We start from the raw sequence: 26,969 nt of genomic DNA on the forward strand, positions 1-26,969 counted from the left end.
GTTGTTAAGTGAATCTGGCTTCCCAATTGACTTTGCTCGTCAGAAGGTCGCAAAAGGGGATCCCATGAACCCCGGGACACTACAACCGTCATAAATATAAGTCAATTGCCAAGCGTCTGAATTTTGATCATATATCCATGGGGATGCTACGACGCTTGCAAGGGGGAAAAATCACCCTTTTCAGTGTCATTGTAACTTTGAATGGTCACTAAACAAACTATTGTAAGTCGATGACTACTTATAATGGTTCACCCTTACAACAAGTCCTGATGATGTTACCTAGTTGGATAATGAAATATCTGCAAGAAAACAAGCAAGCTCAGATAGCCCCAAGGAGCCTTCATTTCAACCCTGAGCTACAAATATTCTCCTTTATTGAGACTTACAACTGCGATGCTTGCACTTACAACCACATTTGCTTAATTACTGTCACAAAAACCATTGTAAAATCATATTGGGTTATGTCAGGGGTGTCCAAACTTGGGAACTTTAAGACTTGTGGACTTCAACTCCTAGAATTCCCCAGCCAGCCATGCTGGCTGGGGAATTCTGGGAGTTGAAGTCCACAAGTCTTAAAGTTCCCAAGTTTGGACACCCCTGGATTACGTGATTGACACATTTTACAACCATCATGGCAAATGATTTTTTGGGCCAATTTCGTTGTATTTATTTTACAATGACAATAAAGACTATACTATACTAAATGGCGTACGTTGAGGACTAGCTGTACTATAATCATCTTTGTTGCTCTTCTCTGCACTCTTTCTACAGTCTCCACATTTTTTTACATCGTGGCGACCAAAACTACTTGCAATGCTACATTCAGTTTTGGTCACCACGATGTAGAAAAGATGTGGAGACTCTAGAAAGAGTGCAGAGAAGAGCAAGAAAGAGGATTAGGGGACTGGAGACTAAAACATATGAAGAACGGTTGCAGGAACTGGGTCTGTCTAGTTTAATAGAAAGAAGGACCAGGGGAGACATGATAGCAGTCTTCCAATATCTCAGGGGTTGCCACAAAGAAGAGGGAGTCAAGCTATTCTCCAAGGCACCTGAGGGCAGAACAAGAAGCAATGGGTGGAAACTAATCAAGGAGAGAAGCAATTTAGAACTGAGGAGAAACTTCCTGACAGTTAGAACAATTAATCAGTGGAACAGAAGTTGCCTCCAGAAGTTGTGAATGCCCCAACACTGGAAGTCTTTAAGAAGATGTTGGATAGCCATTTGTCTGAAAGGGTATAGGGTTTCCTGCCTAGGCAGGGGGTTGGACTAGAAGACCTCCAAGGTCCCTTCCATCTCTGCTATTGTATTGTATAAAACCATGCCCTCCCCTCTTAGGTGGCGCAGTCAGTCCGTAGGCTCCTGTGCGTGGAGCCGACCCTACCTGAGTTGCCATATTCCATATTGAATTCAGCGTTAAATTCATTCTGTTCAATTTTTTTGGACTGGTCTTCTAGGACAATGTTGATGGCATCGATGGCTGAAGCTAAGTCGTAGGGAGTCAAGTCAAAGGAGGTCAACTCTTCACACAATTGCTCCTGGAAAAGAAGAAGAAGAAGAAAAAAACACAATGGAACACTTTGCATTTCGTCACTTGCACAGTTACTTTGCACGTTTGTGCAAGGGCAATTCTTGTGCTGCAAAGACAGCGGCATCCATAGTGTCAGCATCCCAGGTAGCGTCCAAAATTAAATTAAGAGTCCAATCTCCCACTGCCATGCTGGCAGCTCCACCCATCCAGGTCCGGTCAGGTGCAGAGGTGCCAAGACAAAGGATGACCTTGGGCTTCTAGAAAGGAATTTTGTTTTGGCTACATAACATTCTACTTCGTACCATCCCCCCCTCCCATTTCTTCAAGTTCCCCAGTTTGAAATACTCTGTTCTAGGGAATCCTTAAGCCAGGGGTGTCCAAACTTGGCAACTTTAAGACTTGTGGACTTCAACTCCCAGAATTCCCCAGCCAGCAGAGCTTATGGACTTGAAGTCCATAAGTCTTAAAAGTTGCCAAGTTTGGACACCCCTGGCCTAGTAGAATAGAAGTGTGGCAGGCCAAAGATCCAAAAGGAACATGGCCTGGCACATAAGAGTCAATAAAATTATCCTTTTTATAATATGCTTATTTGGCTACTTCAAGCAGCATCCAAATCTTTCTGTCCTCCGTTCTGATTGCTGTTGTCAATCAACACCAGATGCTTCAGAACAAGGCGTAATGGTTGCACAATTTTTTCTTCCTCAAGGGGGAAATGTTATATTTTTGACGTATTACTTCAGGAAAACCCTAAAATAACTTCAGAGTCCTAAATATTCTCCATCCTGCTTCAAATTAAAAGACTTAAGGACGGTGTCTCTTTGTGGTAGTGAAAGTGATAGCAGATTGTTCTGAAACAAGTTGTGAAGTTGTGAAGGCCCCAACACTGGAAGTCTTTAAGAAGATGTTGGATAGCCATTTGTCTGAAGTGGTATAGGGTTTCCTCCCTAGGCGGGGGGTTGGACTGGAAGACCTCCAAGGTCCCTTCCAACTCTGCTATGGTATTGTATTGTATTGTATTGAGACAAGAGTTAAATATTAATATCAAATTCTTTCCCACAGTGTAGCTGTTAGTCCTTTAATCCTATATCGTGCCCACACCGGAATGCATGTGCATGCATGTGTGCGCACCAGAGCATTGGAAACCCAAATACAAGCTGGCTGGTGGACACATGCCTGTTTTGGGGCTGTTTTCCGGGCCATTTTCAGGCCGTTTTCCACCTGAAAACAGCCTGAAAATGGCACGAAAAACCTCCATTTTTTTAAACCAGAAGAGCAGCTGGCGATAGCACATGTCCATAGAGAGGGCTCTGCGTGCCACCTTTGGCACACGTGCCATAGGTTTGCCATAACAGCTATATAACAAGGATGTCCAACTTTGATAACTTGAAGACTTGTGAACTTCAATTCCCAGACGCCATGGCTGGGGAATTCTGGGAGTTGAAGTTCATTAGCCTTAAAAGTTGCCAAGGTTGGACACCCCTCTCTCTATATAGGCGTTCCTCGGCTTACAACAGTTCATTTAATGACTGTTTGAAAACACAACAGCACTGTAAAAAACTGAATCATGACCGTTTTCACACTTACGACCATTGCAGCAGGCCCCAGGGTCATGGGATCAAAATTCAGAAGCTTGGCAACTGTTTCACATTTATGACAGTTGCAGTGTCATGTGATCTCCTTTTGAGACCACCTGACAAGCAAAATCAACGGGGAAGCGAGATTCCCTTAACAGCCGTGTCACTAACGTAAACAACTGCAATGATTCCCTTAACAACAGTGGCAAGAAAGGTCGTAAAATGGGGCAACGTTCACTTGACAAATGTCTCGCTTAGCGATGGAAATTTTGAGCTCAATTGTGGTCATACGTCGAGGACTCCCTGTACTCATAAGGCAGCTTTGCCTGTTTATGATAGTAGGGGGTGAAAGTGGAGGAAAAACTTGGCATTTAAAAACAATTACGTGCCTCTCAAGGGGACCAGACCTAACTGTCCTGTAATGGAAGATACGCAGTGCAGTTGAACGTGGTTTCCCAGTTTTCAAAATAATACCAATCATCCCAAATTCGGAAGCCACCTCTCCCATGTTTAATTGAAAAATGTATTCTTATAATTATCACTGGATAACAAACTAGGTTATTTCTCAGCAGGATACGAGGGTATTGCTACAAAGACGCACTCTCCTTTCAAATTAATCATTTACACTTCGTGTTTTTTTCATTTCATAGCAAACCGCCAAGCGAGACTCAACAGTGATGTAAAAGGGAACCTTTCCTTAGATCAGAATATTCGAGCAGGGAGTTTATTACCAGCTTGTTTTATAATAACGATTTGGAAAGGTAGTAGGTGATCTAAAAGGAGGAAATGTTTCCCAGAGGATGATACAGGTAATCCTTGATTTACCACCTGTCAAAGTCACAACAGAATCCGCAAAAGGGTGCAGGTAGTCCTCCCCTTACAACAGTCCATTTAGTGACCGTTCAAAGTTACAACGGCACTGGGGAAAAAAATGACTTATGACAGTTTTTGACACTTATAGCCGCTGCAGCATCCCCAGGGACATGCAGTCAAACTTTGGAAGCTTGGCAATTGGCTCATATTTATGACGGTTGTGGTGTCCCAAGGTCATCGGATCTCCTTTAGCGATCTTCTGATGAGCAAAGTCAATGGGCAAGCTAGATTCACTTAGCAACCGTGTTACTAATAGTCGTCACTTTACGACTATGGCAAGGAAGGCCGTTAAATGGGGCAAAAACATTGCTTAGCGACAGAGATTTTGGGCTCACTGCCATCATAAGGCGGGGGCTGCCTGTAGTTCTCTTATACGCTCAGCGGGTCCTTCTGGTTACTTGCACGCCTGACTGATCCCAAAATGATGGATCCAGAGACACGCAGCAAGCCATTTCAAAAAAGGAAGGATCGTCCATTCTGTGGCAGTTCCAACGATTTTAGCTGCAACCCTGGATCCTTGCGGCCATAAGAAGATCTCGCCCACTGCCCACAACTGGAACAATATTGTCACTGAATTGTCTTTGGTGATAGGTGTTGTCCTGCTTTTACTGGCTGATTTCTCTTTTGTGCCGCTGTCTGTGATGGGTAATTGTGCTGTTGATTATAATTTAATTTAATTTATAACTCAAAAATAATATAATTTAATAAACGGTATATAGGGTTTCCTGCCTAGGCAGAGGGTTGGACTAGAAGACCTCCAAGGTCCCTTCCAACTCTGCTATTGTATTGTATAATCCTGGTGGGTTGTTTTTTTTTTTTTGAAGTTTTTTATTTTTCTCTTTCAAGTTCATTCACAAATATACACTCTTATAATTACTATTAACATTTATCTATTCATCATTAATCTTTATCGTTATTTTCTTACAAATATAGAGAATACAGTTTGGGTCACTTTCTTGCCACCCCATGCCTCCATCTTATTTTGCAACAACCTTGTTCCCTCTATCTTCTCTACCTCCCTTCTCTGCCTTCTTCTTCCCTCTTCTCCTTCCTCTCTTCTTCTCCCCCCCCACTTCTCCTCCTTCTTACCCTCTCTCCTACTCTTAATTCCCCTCCTTTACTTCCTCTGCTTTGCCCTTTCTTCCTTTCCCTCCTCATCCTTCCTCCTTTCTGTTGTTGCCCTTGCTTATTTACTTTCTCTGATGGGTTCTCGGGATGGCATTTCACCAATCCAGTGGTGGGTTCCAGACCTCGGGTCACCCACATGACATGCGCGCTGCATGCGTTGTAGCTGCAAATGATGCTTCTGCAAGCCTCTGTGATGCTCCAGCTGCTCGGCGGAGCGTCGCGCAGGAGCTGTATGCGCCATGTGCATGCACGGAAGCACCAAAAGCTTTAAAACACGGTAAGGAGCTCGGCCGGGCAAATGGGCGCTCCGGAGCACCGTACCGGAACAGTACCCAGTGATCCGGGCAGGCTCTGGTACGCCCATACCGGGGTGTACCGCCTGCAACCCACCACTGCAGCAATCCCAACTTTATATTTTCATACATAAAATTTTCTGTTACATTTTGTTTCTAATAATAATTCCTCTTGTATCATTTTTTAACTTGTATACTTGCATTTTTGCATAATTTAATCCTGTTTTGATCCCACTGGGTTGGCTTTTGCTTGTTCCTAACCATAGATGTTTCAATTTTAAGTTGATGTGGTCCTAGACATTGTGCGTATTTTAATATTTATATATTTATGCTACACCACGAAGTAAAAAATGTAAAAATTTTAAATTTTGACATAAATTGCCATGAATCTGCATGCAGGAAACCTAATAAATAAGGAGCCGCTTGTAAGCCTTGTAATAAAATCAAGACAGAGTTCTGTAAAGGACTATATATTCAGAAAAACAGAACAGAATAGACAGGGTTGGAAGGGACCTTGGAGGTCTTCTAGTCCAACCCCCTGCCTAGGCAGGAAGCCCTATACCGTTTCAGACAAATGGCTATCCAACATCTTCTTAAAGACTTCCAGTGTTGGGGCATTCACAACTTCTGGCGGCAACTTCTGTTCCACTGATTAATTGTTCTCACTGTCAGGAAGTTTCTCCTCAGTTCTAAATTGCTTCTCTCCTTGATGAGTTTCCACCCATTGCTTCTTGTCTTGCCCTCAGGTGCTTTGGAGAATAGGTGGACCCCCTCTGTAAATTCTGTAAAGTCTTCTAAGCAGAAAAAGCTTAAATCCGACTGTGCTTGTTCATTTGCTATTACTGTATTTTTCGGAGTATAAGACGCACCTTCCCCCCCCTAAAAGAGGGTGAAAATTTGGGTGCATCTTATACACCGAATGTAGTCCCACCCACCCACCCACTGGCCCCTACCCTTTGGCCTCTGCCTCCCAGCAATTTACCTCTTTGCAGCAAAGGGGCTTGCGGAAGCTTCAATAAGCTATAGCAACCCCTGCAGCCTGTAACAGCTGATGATCGGGAGAAATTGAAAGTGAAACTAGCTGTTTGCTCCACATGGCAAATTGATGGGAGGCAGATTTTTTTTTCTTGTGCTCATCAGGCTGTTTGCTGCAAGGAGGTAAGTCAACAATTATAAATGCCTATAGAATGTTCAAATTGTTAGACTTATTTTTTAAAGACTGCTTTATTATTATTCTAGACAACTTAACAAAATAAAGAGGCTTTTTAAAATAAATGCTTGATCTGAAGAGGCCCTGTGCTATTGTATTAAAAAGCGCTATTCTTTTAAATAGCAGAGAATAACTATACTTCCAGAAAGCACATCAATTTTAACAGCATCTGTACAAGTAAAGTCTGAAATATAACACTACAAACAGTGTATATTGTCTGTACTGTTCGTTGCAAGGAGGTAAATTGCTGAGAGGCAGAGGCAGATATTTTCCCCTTGTTTTCCTCCCAAAAATCTAGGTGCGTCTTATACTTTGGAGCATCTTATACTCCAAAAAATACGGTAAATAACATTTAAACAACAGGTCTCCTGAAGAATTGAGAGAAAAATACAATAATATCCCCCATTCCACACCTAAGGAATAGAGGAAATAACCTCAATGTAAGAATTCTGAGGGGACAGGTGGCGAGATTTGTAAAATATCCCCAAATTAAACTTAGAAAAAAATATATGCTCCTTCTGCCAAAGAGCTCCTTTTACATAGTTTACCATTATTACACAAATGCTCTACTGCATGTTTTTGGTGATTCATCCTTTCCATCCTTTCTTGTCTAATGACTGTCTCTTAAGATCTCTTGAAAAAGTATATATATATATGTGCTGATTAATACGGCTTTCCTGCAAAAAGGGAACCTAAATGTTTTTCAAGGAGTACAAAGTAGGAACAAGTTGATTGTATTTTTACTTACCACGTTGTGAGCTTCATCAAGTATTACTACAGCCCCTTTCAAGTCGAGGTTATGAGCTTTTCGACTCTAGGAAAGAGCAAATTACAATGCTTGGTCTCAATTAGTTGCAATGCAGGTAGCTCTCCGCTTATGACTATAAATGACCCCAAAATTTCTGCCACTAAGCAAGACAGTTGTTAAGTGAGTTTTGCCCCATTTTACAACATTTCTTGCCACAATTGTTAAGTGAATCAGTGCAGGTGTTAAGTTAGTAACACTGTTGTAATGTGAACCTGGCTTCCTCATTGATGTTGCTGGTCAGAAGGTCACAAGAGGTGTACATGTGATCCCGGACACTGCGACCGTCATAAATATGAGACCGTTGCCAAGCATCTGAATTCTGATCATGTGACCAAGAGGATGCTGCAGTGGTTTTTAAGTATGGAAAATGATCATCAGTCACTTTTTTCAGTGCCGCTGTAAATTCAAAAAGTCACTTAGCAAATGGTTGTAAGTCGAGGACTGCCTGTACTCGAAATAATCCTTTATGCTATAGCTCTAATCAACTCAAAAATTAATTCATCCTTTCATTACAGGTAGTCCTCGACTTACAACCATTCATTTTGTGAACGTTCAATGTTACAAATGCACTGAAAATTATCAATCCTCGCATTTACGACGATAGCAGCATCCCATGGTCACATGAACAAAATTCAAGCACTTGGGTTTACAATGATTGCAGCCTCCTGGAAGGTCATTTGATTGCCATTTTCAACCTTGTCAGCTGTTCTGACAGAGGCTTCCCAAGAGCCTGAAGCAAAGTCCTGGTCCCGACAAAAACGCCTTTTATTTATTTCCTGTGAATTCTGCTCGTTCACATCCAGCAAAGTCTTTCAAGGGAGGATTTACGGTCACAGACCTTCTCTGGCTTGGAGAGCTGGCAGGCCGATCTCTGCAGAACTTGGCAAAGAGCCTCGGAGAGTCACGAACCAATTAAGACAACGAATGGTCTCCTGCAAACTCCACTCCCCTCTCGCTCCTCTTTTATTTCCTCTGGGAGGGGCCATTCATCGTCCACCTGTGGCCTTACTCCCAAGTTGACTCTTGTTCTTTAGCTGTTCCCTTCATCTGGCAGCTCTGCGCATGCACACACTGGGAACAGGCTCCAGCAGTTCCTCTGCCTCACTGATGTCTGACTCCGAAGGCAGCTGAAAAATAGCATACGGCCCTGGCCCACTCTCTGCCTCCGACACAGAGCCCTTATCAGAGCCTTCTCCAGACTCCAGGACTGGCCCAGGTTCCTCCCCAACCTCCTCACTGTCCGGATCTGCTACCAGGTCTGCTGGCCACTGACGGGTCACAACACCAGCCAACTTCTAACAAGTAAAGGCAATGGTAAGAAGGTGGGTTCATTTAAGAACTGCATGATTAACTTAACAACCATGACAAAAAAGGTCATAAAATTGGACCCCACTCACTTAACAACTGCCTCGCTTAGAAATGGAAATTCTGGTCGCAGTTGTGGTAGCAAGCCAAGGACGATCTATAGGCCTGATACTCAGTAAGCACTACCGCAGAAAGATTCACTGAGTCTCTGATGGGAGGTGAAGAAATCATGTTCTCTGATGCAAGTGAAGATTCTACAGTGGGTTCCCTCCTCCCCCCCCCCCCCCCAATCTTGGCAACTTTAAGATGTACGGACTTCAACTCCCAGAATTCCCCAGCCAGCAATGGAGAACAATGTTCAACAGCATCACAGATCTACGTAATCTACGCAAACACTAACATAGGAGTCCCCAACTCTTGGGCTGCGGATTGTTACCGGTTCGTGGCCTGTTAGGAACTGAGCCACGCAAACAAGCAAAGCTTCATCTGCACAGAAGCTTGCTAGCATGTGAAACCGTCCCCCCCCCCACACTGCCCATCTGGTCCATGGAAAAAAGGTTGGGGACCAGTTCTGACCCCCCCGCTCTCGTATACCAACACACAAAGTCTCTTCCAGATGTTTATTGACATACAGGTTCAACCTGGGCAGCAATCCAGCCTGCCAAGGTCCAGATAGCACTCTGGGCAGCAATCCAGCTACAGCGACACCCCTTGGCAGCAATCCAGCTACCAAGCTCCAGATAACAACCTTAGCAGCACTCCTGCCTGCCAAGGTCCAGGGAACAGATTGGCAGCAATCCAGGTAAACCCTTTGGCAGCAATCCAGCCTGCCAAAGTACGACACAGATCTGAGAGCTTCTCCAACTCCAATGATCAGTTGATTCCTGCAAAGGGTGTGTTCACAAGCAGTCCCTTTATAGTCTGGAGAGGAGTCTAATTATCAGCAGCTGAGAGCAATTACCTCCTGTAATTGCTCAATTGCTCCTTACCGGTAGCACGCCGGTAACGAGCATCTAATAGCTCACTGCTGATGTCTGACTCACTGTCCTGTGACTCCTCCCCACTGCTCCAAGGCATGACATCAGGAGCCCCCTTCCTTTGGCTTTCACCACTGCTCCATGCCTCAGGCGCCTCCTGGTGGCCAACCAGCCTCTCTGCGCCCTGCTCAGAGTCGGAACTCTGTCCAGGGTCCTCCACATCCTCCTGAGCCGACTCAGAGGGACCCTCGCTGTCGGAGTCTGGTGGCAACTCCAACGGCTCCTGCTGGGCCACAACAGGGACCTATGCGCTAACAGATGACCCGTCAGTCTCTTACTTCAGAATATATGACACAAATAAAGAGAGGACTTTGTCACGTCATCCAAATGCCTCCATGATTCCATATGCATGATTGCCATGCTAAAATATAGGACATTTTTTTTTGAGGGGGGGTATCTAACACAAAATCTGGTAAAGTTACTGCACTGTATTAAAAGGTAGAAAAACAGAATGAAAAACGCACTGAGAATTTTTACTAGTTCAGTTCAGTGGTTTGAGAGACAGGGAAAAAATGAGCTACGTAGTTCTGAAACTCTAGCATGAATTATTACCTATTCGGTTGCTAAAATTCCTGCTCCCTCTGAAACTCGTCAGGTTCATTAGCTGCGTGGGGAAAGCTAATTTAATAAGTCCAACTTCTCTGCAGTGATGAAACAGACTCACTTGATCACTAGCTTTCTAAGTGCTCCTGACACAATTGTGGATGGACCCTGGGATCATAAGGCATTTGATGATTCTGGGCCAGCTCCATAATTTCCACTCTGACCACAAACCTCTGAGTTGATCTAGATTCTGTACCAAGGGAAGATAAACCCAGATGCTCCCTAGTAACCAAATTCAACTGACAATCTACATCCGGTTATCTTTGTCACAGAATTTGTAAACGCCAAAGAGCATTTCCCAAAATATACAAATCAGGTTTGATTCTTTTGAATTAAATATATATATATATATATATATACAACATGTACCTTTGAGTCCAGCAGGTAGTTATAAGGCATAAAAATGATGTCGGCTTGCTGTTTCAGACTCCGAGAAAGATAATAAGGGCAAACTCTGTTCAAAGAGAAATTTTAAAAAATTACACAATGCCTTCTGAGTTACATTGTTTTCAATAAAGCTTTGGTGTGTTTATCAAGAACTGTCTGCCATCTTTTTAATGAATGACAAAACTCTACAAGCCAAGATATCTCACTTGTGGCTTGGCCATAAATTCATTAGGTGCTATTAAGTCAAAATAACTGCCACTTTCCAATTGCAGGGCTATTCCAGCATTGCTTAATATCCACATAATGCTGTTCCTTGTCATTTATGAGTTCCGTTTTAGCCTACAACCAAGGGTAACTAAACTATGGATAATGAAGCCTTAAGTCTATGGAAACATTCTGGAACACAAAACCATGGGGAAAGCACAAAAAGAACGAAAGGGCTGAGAAGATTGCGGAGTATATTATAGGACGGTGTTTCTCAATTTTAGTAACTTTTTAGATGTGTGGGCTTCAACTCCCATGGTTGAAAAAAAATATTGCAATATAGGAAGATTGGCAGCAGACTGATGGAAATGTGGAGCCAATAAATACTTTTATATACACGTAAAATATATTAGAATCTCTCACTATGAACACGGTTCAGGAAATCTTTTACTGTAGATAATGAGGTGTATATTCATCAGCCACATTTACAAAAGGGAGTTTATTTATCTATCTGCCTATAAACTTCTAAAAGTCTTCTTGGTGTCTGTAACCTTTAACTGAATGAAATGGTGCATCTCAGGGAAAATACTACAGGGAAAATATTACACAGGGAAAACACCAAGGTACTTCAAGAAGATTAACTTAACAGAATGCAGCCAAAAACTGGGACCTCGTGAAATTGAAATCAGGCAAATTTTATAAAACATTTTCTGACATCCAAATGATCATGTTATTTTACGACATAATACAAAATGTCATAAAACAACCCCCCTGGTCAACTCCTGATGTTTGACTGTTCAATCAGGGCTACTTCCAAGGCAGATGTATCTCTGAAAATCTTCCTGAATTTTTAAGAACTTTTCCAATACATTAGATACTTCGGCGATACTTAAAGGCATTTGAGGAAATCGGGTAAGAAATATCCCTGAAACAATAACCAAAGGGCCACGGATTGTCTAGTATGCAACTAAAACTCTTGTGACTGTAACATTTAACTGTGTGAGATGGAGTGCATAGGGGAATCATTTTTGAACCAAGGCAGTTCAAATGGACTAATTTACAGAATGCATCCATGGGATTCAAATCTGGCACATTTATGGTTGTTTGGTGGTGTTGTGTCCCTGTGCTACTGTTCAATATACAATAGCAATAGCACTTAGACTTATATACCTCTTCGCAGTGCTTCACAGCCCTCTCTAAGCGGTTTATAGAGTCAGCCTCTTGCCCCCAACAATCTGGGTCCTCATTTTACCCACCTCGGAAGGATGGAAGGCTGAGTCAGCCTTGAGCCTGGTGAAATTCGATCTGCCAAACTACGGGCAGCCAGTAATCAGCAGAAGTAGCCTGCAATACTGAACTCTAACCACTGCACCATCGCATGACAGTCGACAAGTTCTGCCCTAGCCCTCCGGAGGCCAGGTAGATTAATCCCATCATTGGCTGCCAGAGGAAGGTGTGATGCAATCAAGTCAGCAAGAAGTTGGAAGTCACCCCTGATTCTACTGCTTTTTTTGTCCTTGCGCATCCTCTTTCTCTGTTTAGGTCAAGAAATATCTCTGGAGAGATGACCCAACGGGACACAGGTGGCTCGGTTTAATTTACAAAATATTCCATTGCCCCAAAGTGAATCTGGGCAGGAGTCAAGATATAAAAATAATGGAGAATATTTGCAGCTCAGGATTGAAATGAGGGGTCCTTTCTGCTCTCTGAGCTTGGTTGTTTTCTTGCAGATGTTTGATTACCCCAAATAGGTAACATCATCCGTGCAACCCCCTCCCCCCCTTCTAGCACTGAGGATCTTAGTTTGGAACATCTGCAAGAAAACAACCAATCTCAGAGAGCACCAAGGATCCCTCAGATAAAAATGTTAACAAACAACGTAATATCCAAGGTCACAAACAAATCCAATTCGTAAGGAATATTAACCAAGCTTGCCCAATCATGCCGCCCAAATGCCTGCGAGACCATCCAGGTCTTTAATAACTTATGAAAGGCTAATCGGGTCAAAAATGCCCTGATTATGGTTGTTGCATAAAGCACCTGTCACTACAGGGAAGGCGCAACTCCAGGGCCTAACAAGGTGACACTGTTTAATGGACTCAGAGGATGCCTTTCTTGCTAAATTTGGTGAGGCGAGTGAAGAAAATGGGAGCCAGACAGTCCCACAAATCATCAGAGATTATGCCCTGTAAGGCTTTGTAGGTAACAACCGGGATTCTGTTGGGAGCGGCGTTGTTGTACAGAAGTAATGAGAAATGACCCAAACTGCCCACATGACTACATTCTGAAATCAGCTGCAGCTCCTCTAGGGAATCCGATGGTAAAATAAATAAGATGACTCAGGCATGAATCACTGTGATGTGAACCAGGCTGCCTGGTCCAGGAATAGGGGCAACCGGTGCCCAACACAAACGCCTGCAAAGGTTCTCTTAGCCAGGTTGCCATCTGCATTTACAGCCCATCTCTCTCAGAGAGGAGCTATGGATGGTGTAGAATATAATCAAATTAACCAGTGGTAGGATTCAAATTTTTTTACTACTGGTTCTGTGGGCATGGCCTGGTGGGGATTTTGCAGTAACCTTCCCCTGGAGTAGGGAGGGAATGGAGATTTTACAGTATCTTTCCCCTGCCACGCCCACAAAGCCACACCCACAAAGCCACACCAAGCCCACCAAGCCATGCCCACAGAACCGGTAGTAAAAACTTTTGAATCCCACCACAGGTTAATTTGATTATATTGTACACCATCCATAGCCCCTCTCTGAGAGAGATGGACAGTTAAGAAATATGGAATATAAATATATAAATTATATTTATTGAAATTAATAAATTCTGCTCTTCCTCCATTTACACTCCCACAGCCTCACAACACTAAGAAAGAACCTTGATAGCATCACTTGGTTGATCCAGGGCAAGGATTTATCACTAGTGGTTAGAATGCAGTATGGCGGGAAAACTCTGCCCACAGTCTGGCATTTGACCCAGCCTTCCCATCAGTAAAATGAGGACCAGGTTGTTAGGGGCAATATGCTATTGTTGTAAACCACTCGGAGAGTGCGGTAAGGCACTATGGGGTGGTATATTAAGTGTTATTTCTATTGTTAGGTGTCATCGGCATTGCAATGAAACACAACTTATGCCAAGAAATGACCATGCCCCAGCTTCATGTAGATGTTAAATAAGAGAGGAGACAATAGATTCCTGAGGAATCTCTCACAAGGTCACCTCTAATGAGCATTATAAAATTTGCTTTATGGATGATCACAATAAAGCATATCAAATAACTCGAACGCTTGTGCGATCAAGCCTTTGTTTTTAGGGGCAAACACAGGTATCCCGGCTATTCTTAGGATCAACAAATGATTTAAATCAGGGGTGTCCAAACTTGGGAACTTTAAGACTTGTGGACTTCAACTCCCAGAATTCATTCTGGGAGTTGAAGTCCACAAGTCTTAAAGTTCCCAAGTTTGGACACCCCTGATTTAAACAATGTTTCTGCACAATCCCAGCATCAGAAAGCATCAAATCGTCTGGTTCTGTTAATTAGGTTGGTAATTCTGGTTTCCCTTTCGCCATTTCAGCTTAATACGAAGCCCTGCCGTTGCTGAGCTATGTCTCCAAGGAAGCGAGACAGAGTTTAAGCAGAAGTGACCTGTGTTTGTTTCCATTTTTAACAAGGTCTTCAATATCCAGGATGGGTTCGATCAGTTCTTTCTCGGTGCTTTTTTCTATGTGAAAAAGAAAACAAAAACAATGTTGTGTATGGGAAGGTAAAACAATTGCAACCGTCGCTGGGCCTGTGTTTCATCAATCAGCATCAGGCCTTTTGTGGCACAAGTTGAGGCTTGACAATACACTGGTACTTTTATGTTAAGACTAGATAATACAAGATTTCTGGTTTAGTCTCCAGGCTAAAAGAAGCTGGATAGTCTAAATCTAATTGATTTCCTATTTTTAAATCTCCCATCTCATGACCCTCGACTTACATGACATTGGTTTCTTAGACTAGGTCTACTGGTAGGACTCAATTTTTTGCCCTCAAAAGTAAGAATGGAAAAAAGCAAAGGAACAAAATGGGATTTCAGGTGCGAAAGCTGGCAGGTTCTTGCATTTGGGGCTTAATAATACAGGTAGTCCTCAACTTACAACAGTTCACTTAATAACCATTCAAAGTTACAACGGCACTGAAAAAGAGAGTAATGACCATTTTTCACACTTGTTACCATTGCAGAATCCCCATGGTCATGGGGTTTACATTCGGATGCTTGACAACTGACTTGCACTTATGCAGTGTCATGGGGTCATGTGATCCTCTTCTGGCAGGCAAAATCAATGGGGAAACCCGATTCACTTAACAACTGTGTTACTAATTTAACAACGGAAATGATTCACTTATTGATAGTGGCAAGAAAAGTGGCAAGCAAAACTCATTTAACAAAATTCTCACTTAGCAACACAAATATTGGGCTCAATTAGGGTCGTAATTTGAGGGCTACCTGTACCTCTTGCTAGAAGCATCCTTTCCTTGACTCGAGACTCCAAAAGGGGGTGGTAGGGGGTGGATATGATGTTATTCTGATACTATGGCAACTGTGGTTAAGGCATTTGGCTAGAAAGTGGGAGGCTATGAGTTCTAGTCCCGCTTCAGGCATGAAAGCCAGCTGGGTGACTTTGGGCCAATCACCAGGAGACAGTGAATTCTAGCCTCGCCTTAGGCATGAAAGCCAGCTGGGTGACTTTGGGCCAATCACCAGGAGACAGTGAATTCTAGTTCTGCCTTAGGCATGAAAGCCAGCTGGGTAACTTTGGACCAATCACCAGGAGACGGTGAATTCTAGTTCTGCCTTAGGCATGAAAGCCAGCTGGGTGACTTTGGACCAATCAACAGGAGACGGTGACTTCTAGTCCCACTTTAGGCATGAAAGTCAAGTGGGTGAATTTGAGCCAATCATTCTGTTTCAGCCCAACCCATCTTGCATAGGAGGAAGAAGTATCATGTTTGCCACCTTGAGTTATTTGCAAAAATAATCACGGTGGGAGAGAAACAAATAAATAAAAATAGCAGCCTTCTATGCACCATTTTTAAATGAAACCCATTTGCTGGAATTGTGCATGTACAACCTCTTTGCTAGGCCTTTGTGTAATTTATTTTGAAACAAATGTGTCTCAGATGTCAGCCAATGAAATGATCGGAGATAAGGAAACAACACACCTTCTTGGGCAGGGGTGTCCAAACTTGGGAACTTTAAGACTTGTGGACTTCAACTCCCAGAATTCCCCAGCCAGCATAGCTGGCTGGGGAATTCTGGGAGTTGAAGTCCACAAGTCTTAAAGTTCCCAAGTTTGGACACCCCTGTTCTTGGGGAACCGGACATGTTTAATAGGGCTTGAGATTCTACCTGCCGTGCTGAATCCCCTTTAATCAAGTCCTGCTGCTTTTATTTGATTAATACATTAACAGAACACTGTTAATTCATCACCGGTCCGGGTGCTCAGCTGCCAAGGTAAGGGAAGGCACCTCTGACCTTTTTCTAAACTCAGCCTGTGACTGCAGCTTCCACCATATGCCTGTTCTTAAAATACACTCCAAACAGGTAGTCCTCAATTTACAACCACAACTGAGCCAAAAATTTCTGTTGCTGTGACATTTGTTAACTTTGCCCCCGTTTACAACCTTTCCTGCCACAGTTGTTAAGTGAATAACTGTACTTATTGAGTTAGTAACACGGTTGTGAAGTGAATCTGGCTTCCCCATTGACTTTGCTTGTGAGAAGGTCGCAAAAGGGGATCACGTGACCCCAGGACTCTGCAACCGTCATAAATATGAGTCAGTTGCCAAGCATTTGAATTTTGATCACTTGACCACGGGGATGCGGTAATGGTTGTAAGTGTGAAAAACAGTCTTAAGTCATTTTTGTCAGTAATGTTGTTAACTTTGAACGGTCACTAAATGAACTTTTGTAAGTCACGGACTACCTGTAAATCTATTAACATATCATAATGTGCGAGAGTGAAACTAAGATAAATTTGTTGCTTTAAAACCTACACTACATAACCCATATAGGAAAAGTGCCTTTTATTTATTTATTAAATTTATATGGCGCCCAATAGGGTGACTCTTATTCCTTTGGCTCTTATTTAGAGTAAATAGATGCTCTACTAGGCCTCAATCTAAAAACATTGCTGAGAATCTCCTATGCTAAATAGGCGCCTATTTAACTGGTCTTATTTACCTGCCTAATAATTTGAAAACTAAATCAGCAAATATCTATCCAAATCAATACATGCAAATACACAATAAAATAAATTGCTTGTATTAAACTTGCTAATGATACTATAGGTCTATCAAACCGTGACTATAGTGGTGCCAGGGAATTGCACAGCAGATGTCCAAATGAAGTCAGAGATGCTGACACTAACTAAATATATTTAACATCTATCTATCTAGCTCTCTATCCATCCATCCATATCTATTACCAACATCTATCTATCTGTCTGTCTTTTATCCATCCATCTCTCTCTCTCTCTCTCTCTCTCTCTCTCTCTCTCTCCATCTGTCTTATATCCGTTCATATCTATCTCTATCTATCTATCACCTATCTGTCTATCTTTTATCCATCCATCTCTCTCTCTCTCTCTCTCTCTCTCTATCCATCTGTCTTATATCCGTTCATATCTATCTCTAACTACCTATCACCTATCTGTCTCTTTTATCCATCCATCTCTCTCTCTATCTGTCATCTATTTCTGTCTTTTATCCATCTCACTCTCTATCTCTATCTGTCATCTATCTATCTGTCTATCTTTTATCCATCCGTATCTATCTATCTATCTATCTATCTATCTATCTATCTATCTATCTATCATCTATCTATCTATCTATCATCTATCTCTATCAATCTGTCATCTATCTGTCTGTCTTTTATACATCCATCTTTCTCTCTCTCTCTCTCTCTGTCATCTATCTGTCTGTCTTTTATCCATCCATATCTCTCTATCTCTATCGATCTGTCATCTGTCTGACTTTCATCCATATCTCTCTCTCTCTCTATCTCTCTATCTATCTCTATCAATCTGTCATCTATCTCTGTCTTTTATCCATCCCGCTCTCTCTGTCATCTATCTATTTGTCTGTCTTTTATCCATCCATATCTTTCTATCTCTCTATCTCTATCGATCTGTCATCTGTCTGTCTTTTATCCATCTCTCTCTCTCTCTCTCTCTCTCTCTCTCAATCTGTCATCTATCTATCTGTCTGTCTTTTATCCATCCCGCTCTCTCTCTTCCTCTATCATCTATCTATCTATCTATCTATCTATCTATCTATCTATCTATCTATCATCTATGTATCTATCTATCTATCTATCTATCTATCTATCTATCTATCTATCATCTATTTATCTCTATCGATCTGTCATCTATCTATTTATCTATCTATCTATCCATCCATCCATCCATCCATCCATCCATCCATCCATCCATCCATCTCTGTCTCTTCGTGCAGCAAACAAGATAAGTCAGGTTCAACAGGAGCATCTTGAGGTAAATCCATAGAGCACAAAGAAGCAAAAGGCGGGGGAAAAAATATCCTTCCCCTCATCCACAGCAACCAATCACAGCGCAGATTGCCTGCCACACGCAGCAGACCCCCACCAACAAAAGCCTGATCAACCTCAGCCAATATCCGCCCTCCTTACCTTCCATATTGTTATAGAAGTGACATGAGCGACTTGATACTTTCATACGACACAAGTGGATCTGCAAATCAATTAAAACCTAGTTCAGTGAATCACATAACGGAGCTAAAATAGGGTCATATAAGTGCCCTGTGTTTAAATTCACACCAGCAATAATCAGCAATTCCCTGCAGGAGAAATGTCTGCTTAGCTCTGAGGTGGGAATATGTTACCCTTACATGGCTGGCTGGGGAATTCTGGGAGTTGAAAGTGCACAGATCTTAAAGTAGCCAAGGTTGGACACCCCTACTTTGATAGGAAGCCCCCTACTCTCCTTTTACGACTCTGTAATCCCTTAATTCGGAGCAGAGTTGGGGCGACTAGATGGAGCTTAGCATTTACTGACAGGCTGCCCTTCCTGATGCCTACTCAAGAGTTCACAGCAGATATTTTTTTCTTTGCGCTTTAGGAGAGAGACATCTGCCGGTACCTAGGATTGAACTCTCAACCTTCTGAGTGGGAGGTGAATGTCTTCAGCACTAGACCACCACCACTACACATAGAAAGCCCTCTTAAGGAGACAGCAATAGCACTTAAAATTTATATATCGCTTCATAGTGCTTTACAGCTCTCTCTAAGTGGTTTACAGAGTCAGCCTATGGCCCATAAAAATCTGGGTCCTCATTTTACCGATCTTAGAAGGACGGAATGCTGAGTCAACCTTGAGCTGGTGAGAATTGAACTGCTGGCAGTTGCCAGAATTAATCCGCAGTACTGCATTCTAACCACTGCGCCACCATGGCCCACTATAAATGATAGTGATATACAGTATTGGAAGACAGGGTTCCTGCAGAGGTGATGGGGCAAGATAGTGGTTTGAAATGGGCTCAGAAAAACGCCTGATAAAATTATTTTTTTGTAATAGGGAGGCTGCATTACCTGTCAATCATAAGAGTAACAGAACAATTTGAGCCAGCATCATTTTTGCACATATCCTTTTACCTGCATATGATTGTTCTGCTGCTTTTTAACTTCAGGGTGGATGCAAAGCTGGTCTCTGGATCCCAACACACAAACTTTGGGTCTGTTTTAACAACAAGAACAGCAAAAAAGATCCAGGGTGTTTCCATGTAATGTCAAAATACACATCAAGAATAGGAAAAACAGTGGCACGTTTTATATTTTAGCTTACAAAAAAAAAAATCCCAGGAAAGTCAAACAGGGGCATGATGAGCAAGATGAATGGGCATTTAACTATACAACATGGCTCCTACATACATGGCTGTATTTTCACCCCGTACTAAAGTCCAGCTTAATGAAAAGAAGGACTTGGGGTGACATGATAGCAGTCTTCCAATATCTCAGGGGCTGCCACAAAGAAAAGAAAGTCAACCTATTCTCCAAAGCACCTGAGGGCAGGACAGGAAGCAAAGGGATGGAAACTAATCAAGGAGAGATCTAACCTAGAACTGAGAAGAAATTTCCTGACAGGGAGAACAGGGAAATCAGTGGAACAGAACTTCAGAAACTGTGAATACTCTTAACATTGGGGTTTTTAAAGAATTGGACAATTATTTGTCTGAAATGGTACAGGACAGTTATGGCGAACCTTTTTTGGCTCGCGTGCCAAAAGCGGGGGGAGCGCAGGAGGGTCGTGCGTGGGTGTGCCACACCCATAATGCTTTGCACACGACCCCAGCGCGCATGCATGCACAACCAGCGCTCCCCCCCCCCCATTTTTGTAGTGCTTCTTTCGCCCTCCCCAGGCTCCAGAGGTTTTATAGGAGCCTGGGGAGGGCGAAAACAGCCTCCTCCCCCCAAGAGGCCCTTCATAGGCTTCAGGAGCTTCCCTGAAGCCTCCGGAGTGCGAAAAACCGGCCCTAAGGGCAAACCAGAAGTTCGGGAACCGACTTACGGTTTGTTTGTAATGTCATTTTTTACCCTCCAGAGCCTTCAGGGAACCTCCTGAAGGCTCTGGGGGGCTAAAACCAGCCCTATGAGCAAACTGGAAGTATGTTTCTGAATTTCCGGTTTGCCGTAGGGCTGGTTTTTCGCGCTCCGGAGGCTTCAAGGGAGCCTCCAGAGCGCGAAAAGTGGCCTCAAAAGGCCAAAATCGCATGCCCTGACAAATGGCTCAGCATGCCACCTGTGGCACACGTGCCATAGGTTCACCATCACGGGTATAGGATCTGCTGCCTGAGCAGGGGGTTGGACTAGAAGACTAGAAGATTCAACCTAGAAATAAGAAGAAACAGTGAGGACAATCGCCCAATGGAACAGAAGTTGCCTTCAGAAGTTGTGGGGGCTTCATCACTAGAAGCTTTCAAGAAAAGACTGGATCAATGAGAAATGGTGTACGGTCTCCTGCTTGAGTGGAGGGGCTGGACTAGATGTCCCACAAAGTCCCTTCCAACTCTGCTAATCTGTTAATCATACCTCCAAGACCTCCGACTGTTATTCTGTACCCCTTAAGCACAGCTGAATGATATAAATCCTCACAGATAAAAAGAAAATACTTCTTCAACCAAGATCATTAAATGACCATTAAATGCGCTGCATGACGGGAGAGCGATGGGTGCCAACTTGGACTGATTTTAGAAAGAGATGAAATCAGCTCAGCTGGATAAATCACCAATGGCTAACAGTCATCTATTTATGATCCCCGTTGCCGTTTGCAATAGCCTCCAAGCAGTGGTTGAGATAAAAGTAATATTGCATTTAGGTTCTGCTTGTCGGCTTCCGAGAGTGAGAGAATCTGATTTGCCCCTGTGGATAAAAAAGTTGGACAAACATCACAGGATCATCTGATCCAGGAGGGACTTTGTTTTTTACTCGGGAGCGCTCCTTTACTGTGGCTGCGGGGCCAGACAGCTTTTTCCGATCGCTGCAATAAACAAGGATGCTTCTGTAATAAATCAGGTGAGACAGCTATAAACCCCAGCACTTTTCACACTTGGAAGTCGAAATTCTTTCTTTACCTGTAAACAGTATTCTTCAATTCGCCGATGACCTGAGCAAGCTGAGAATGTGTTCTGGAGGCATAAATTATTTTCGGGACATCACTGTAATAAGCTGTCATGCGGAGAAAGTGAGAAAGGGGCCGTGTGCAGGAGGGAGAAAGAAAGGGGGTGGGGGGGGGAGAGAAATTGTTTAGTTTGTGTTTAGTAACTAAATATATCATCAGTCTGCTTTTCCTCACTGGTGCTATGGTAACAATTTAGCCTATGGGGATAGTCTGGGAATTCACAGCCCAACTGCCCACCTAACAGAGAAAATTGCCTGTTTTGTTTCTTTTTTTACTATCTGCAAAAAGGAGATTTGCTGTGATGCACTTGTGGATAGGTATCTGCAAATGGCAGTGAAAATTGATGCACTGGTTTGCATTGCTTCAAGTTCTCCCCAGACAACAACACATAAGGCAGGCGGGATTCTCAAGCTTTTCTCATAACCAGTTTCTGCTTTTGTTATGAAAAGGATTTCAAGGCATGTAGTAATACTTTAGAGGGATGCGGTGGCTCATTGGCTAAGATGTTGAGCTTGTTGATCAGAAAGGTCGGCAGTTCGAATCCCTAGCACCGCGTAACGGAGTGAGCTCTTGTTACTTGTCCCAGCCTGTGCCAACCTAGCAGTTCGAAAGCATGTCAAAAATGAAAGTAGAAAAATAGGAACCACCTTTGGTGGGAAGGTTACAGCATTCCGTGCACCTTCGGTGTTGAGTCATGCCAGCTACATGACCACGGAGACATCTTCGGACAGCGCTGGCTCTTTGGCTTTGAAACGGAAATGAGCACCGCCCCCTAGAGTCGGCAACAACCAGCACATATGCTAGTCCTTTACCTTTAGTAATATTTTTATTGCTTGAATTTCCATGTTCCTAAACTTTCAAAATTTTGAAGAGCTGCAAGAGGAGAGGGTACCTGCATTACGGGTAGTCCTCAACGTACGACCACAACTGGGACCAGAATTCCAGTTGCTAAACAAAGCTGTAATTAAGGGAGTTACACCCAGGTTTTGGGTTTTTTTAACCATTTTTGACATGGTTGTAAAGCGAACCGCTGCAGATGTTAAATGAATCGTAAGGTGGTTAAATGAATCCAGTTTCCTCACGTTGACTTTGCTTGTCAGAAGCTGGCCGGGAAAGTCGCAAATGGCAATCAGGTAACCATGGACACGATGGTCACTAAGCGAATCTGATTTCCCCTCTTCACTTTGCTTGTTGGAAGCCAGCTGGGAAGGTTCACAAATGGTGATCATATGACACTGGGATGCTGCGATTGTCATAAATACATGCCAGTAGCCAAGCTCCCAAATTCTGACCATGTGACCCTGGGGATGGTGCAAAGATTGCAAGCATGGTTGTAAGTCACTTTTTCCAGTGCTTTTGTATCGTCAAAGAGTCGTTAAACGAATGGCTATAAGTTGAGGACTACTTGTATCTAATGAACCTTTTATCAGCTTGCCTTCAGAAGTTGTGGGAGCTTCATCACTGGAAGCTTTCAAGAAGAGACTGGACTGCCATCTGGTGTAGAGTCTCCTGCTTGGGCAGGGAGAGGGGGGTTGGACTAGATGATCTATGAGGCTCCTTCCAACTCTGTTATTCTTATTGTCAAGCCTGAAGCTGACCTGACCGGAGCCGTATTGCAGCTTCAGTGTTGCCACACTGGAGTTGAGGGAAAGGGAGGGGGGATTAGAGAAAGAGGGGTTTGTGTAGCCAAAACAAAATACTTTTCTCTTGAGAACCAAGGACATTCTCACACCTGGACCGTGGAAGGAGGAGCTCATCAGGCAAAACCTCCCCAAAACAGCCCGTTTCCCCCCCCCCAAAAAGGCATGAATAGCCCTTAGGAGGCTTGTAGAGTATTCCGGGGGGGGGCAAAAATGAGCAAAAAAATGGCCCGTTTTTCACAAAAATGGGCCTGCTTTTTGGTCAAAAAAGGGCATTAGGAAGCTTATAGAGTGCTCCTGGGGCTGGGGGGCAAAATTGAGCAAAAATCAGGCCATTTTCTGCTCATTTCTGCCCTCCCAAGCCCCCAGGAGCTCTCTGAAAGCCTCCTACAAGCTATGTACGGCCATTTGGTGAAGGGGCGGGGTTTCGGGAGGCAAAAAACGCTGTATTCCGTGTACAAGACGCACCCAGATTTTCAGTCTCTTTTTTGAGGGAAAAAGGTGCATCTTATACTCCGAAAAATAAAGTAGGTTTTCACCAGATATGTGCCAATATGATATTTCCAATAAAGCTATCCTTTTGAAGAATCTCCTTACCTCAGAGTTTTGCTTGCTATGCCTCTATTTCTTGGAAACCTGACACTGATCCTTACATCTGCTCTATGGTTAAAATCTCATTGCAATTGTGACGAGGGCTTCCAAATGAACAATACCTGGAACTTCGGTCTCTGTGACAGCATTGCCCCAAGACGACAAGGGGCGGTCCGGAAAAAGTTCATCTCCTTTCGTTACTTGAGTAATCTTTTGTGCGGAAACGGCATCCTTGAAGTGCGCTCGCCATGCCAAGGTCGAGCACAGGAGGCATAACGTCTTCCCCGTGCCTGTGGGGCTCTCCAAGAGGCCATTCACTTGCTGAAATGAGAATTGAAATGGGGGGGGAAAAAACTGGGAAAATAAATATTTACTGAAGTGCCAGAGGAGGATAACCATGTCCTCAAAGTCATTCTGTGCACTTCACAAATGGCTATTTGGCATCTATCATAGACCGCAATCCTAGACAAGGTTGGATAAGTCTTGGCCTTGTCTATTTCAAAGGTAGTCCTGTACAATCTGTCAATCTACGGGTAGTCCTTGACTTACGACCATAATTAGGACCAGACCCAAAGGTGCTTTCTTCAGGAGGCAACTGGACTTTTCTTGTTTTTTCTTTTGAGTATGTTTTGCTTCTCATCCAAGAAGCTTCTTCAGCTCTGGCTGGATGGTGGGTCATTTGCTGGTCATTTGCATCCTTTTTAGAGGGCCGGTGAGGCCACTTGGAGGTTTATTTGTGTCCTCAGGGTCACGTGAGTGGTGCAAATGGGTATGGAGTCTCCTTGGAACTGCTGAAAGGACTGTGTTGTAAACTGGAGATAAATGATGTCGTATCTCTTCACCCTCTCTCTAGAGGGTGTTGTTCAATTTTGACATAGATAGCCTCTTTGACACCTCTTTCAAACCAACGGTCCTCTCTGTCCAAAATGTGGACAGAGAACCTCCAAGTGGTCTCAATGGATCTCTAAAAGGATGCAAATGACCAGCTCTCTTCAATGAATATAAATCCTTCCATTCTCCACTATCCACTCAGAGCTGAAGAAGCTTCTTGGATGAGAAGTGAAACGTCTTCAAAAGAAAAAAGCAAGAAAAGTCCAGTTGCCTCCTGAAAAAGCACCTTTGGGTCAACCATGACCTGGATGACAAGAGAATCCCCATAGATCAGGGGTGTCCAAACTTGGGAACTTTAAGACTTGTAGACTTCAACTCCCAGAATTCCCCAGCCAGGCTGGCTGGGGAATTCTGGGAGTTGAAGTCCACAAGTCTTAAAGTTCCCAAGTTTGGACACCCCTGCCATAGATAATTAGGACCAGAATTTCCACTGTTAAGAAAGGCAGTTGTTAAGCGAGCTATGCCAGATTTTATGAACTTCCTTTTGAGATGACTGTTAAGGGGATCACCAGAGTTATTAAGCAAATCTCATGATTCTTGGTGACATGGCTGTTAAAGTCGCATGGTTGTTAAGTGGATCCAGCTTTGCCCTTGGACTTTGCCTGTTGGAAACCAGCTGGGAAGGCTGAAAATGGCAGTCACATGATCTCAGGGACGCTACCACCACTATAAACACATGCCACTAGCCAAGTGAACAAAATTTTGATCATCTGACCCTGGGGATTGCTGAAATGGTCGCAAGTGCAAAGACAGATCATGTCACTTGTAACTCTGAACCGTCGCTAAGTGAATTATTGTAAGTCAAGGACTCTCTGAATAGTCTTCATGCAATCTTTTAGGAACCATTTTATGGCTCCTAAAGTTTCCCAGAGGGCACTGACACCAACCTGGATTTTGGGGGGCACAGTTAAGACAAGGGTACCTCTTTGCCCCTTAACCTCCATCCTCAGAAAATCCCGAAGGAATGTGTTCCTCACCACCACGCCTGCCTACATTCCAGGGACATTATAGCAATACCAATAGTACTTAAGACTTATATACCGCTTTATAGTGCTTTACAGCCCTCTCTAAGCACTTTACAAAGTCAGCCTCTTGTCCTCAAAAAATTTGGGTCCTCATTTTAACCACCTCAGAAGGATGGAAGACTGAGTCAACCTTGAGCCTGGTGAGATTTGAACTGCTGAACTGCAGCTAGCAGTCAGCTGAAGTAGCCTGCAGTGCTACACTCCAACCCAGAGGTAGGATTCTACCAGTTCGGGGCGGTTCGGACGGTCGAGTAGCTCTGAAGAACAGCTGAGAGTTAACCGGTTCACTCCGACTTCCAGGTGGGCTCAACCTCTCTCCCCCCCATGCTATACTCACCTATATTTCCTTCTTTTTTAGTCCAGCTGATAAACACAGCAGAGTGGATTGCTGCACCTCAGCTGTTTTCCTATGTAATGTGCAGGCGCATGAAACACGTATCAGGCATGTTAGGCGCGCACATGAGCAAACCGGTTGCTAAACCAGTAGGATCGCACCCCTGCTCTAACCACTGCGCCACCTCGGCTCATGATGACATTACTGTCCATGCCCAAGCAGCTATAGATATGGTTTTCAAAAAGAAATGTGACCCCTAGCTCTTAAAACAAAAGCGCCCATCCTTGGCTGAATTAATGGCTCTGTAATGTTCAAGAAATCGCTCCTTATCCCTGGAGAAACACAGCAGGAAAATTAGTTTGTATTCTGCTTACACAATCATGGGATACAACTTACATATTTAACTGTTTGCCTGAAAGGAAGAAATAATAAGAAACCAATTTTTCAGTCAATAACCATAAGAGGAGAACCAATCAATGAATGGTACTTACACAAGCTTTTATATTGCGACGTGTAATCAATCACCCTCCTACCAACAGTAAGACCTCGTATTACAACAGCAAAGCCAAACTATTGCTCTGCAATTTTTTTCTGTGGCTGCCCCTGCTTAGTAGAATACCTTGCTCCCAGTGGTGAGGAAAGTCTCCAATCCCCTGGCCTGCCGCAAAGGGGTGAAAGCCTGGATTTGTAGACTTACGTGAGGGACACAGCAGCCCACGGTCATGGGGCTGGTTGGCCCCATGAGAACTCCTCCCCAGTCTATATTAACAATTCTTAGTCTTCCCATCTGAGAGAGAGAGAGAGGAGAGAGAGAGAGGGAGAGGGAGGGAGGTA

At 43.4% G+C, this 26,969-nt stretch overlaps 1 protein-coding gene across 1 annotated transcript in view; it reads right to left on the bottom strand.

Moving 5' to 3' along the window:
- Window positions 1-26,969, bottom strand: part of RTEL1 (regulator of telomere elongation helicase 1) — a 157,945-nt gene that overhangs the window by 124,610 nt on the left and 6,366 nt on the right. Inside the window, exons 3-10 of the mRNA XM_081949693.1 lie at window positions 24,008-24,206; window positions 21,608-21,701; window positions 19,632-19,713; window positions 18,651-18,711; window positions 14,606-14,681; window positions 10,732-10,816; window positions 7,358-7,423; window positions 1,385-1,538 (exon numbers count right to left, since the gene is read on the bottom strand). Of these exons, the coding sequence (XP_081805819.1) occupies window positions 1,385-1,538; window positions 7,358-7,423; window positions 10,732-10,816; window positions 14,606-14,681; window positions 18,651-18,711; window positions 19,632-19,713; window positions 21,608-21,701; window positions 24,008-24,206 (817 nt within the window). The remainder of the gene's footprint in view (window positions 1-1,384; window positions 1,539-7,357; window positions 7,424-10,731; window positions 10,817-14,605; window positions 14,682-18,650; window positions 18,712-19,631; window positions 19,714-21,607; window positions 21,702-24,007; window positions 24,207-26,969) is intronic.

This window comes from Natrix helvetica (assembly GCF_964273705.1).
Source record: "Natrix helvetica genome assembly, chromosome: 3".
Classification (NCBI taxonomy): domain Eukaryota; kingdom Metazoa; phylum Chordata; class Lepidosauria; order Squamata; family Natricidae; genus Natrix; species Natrix helvetica.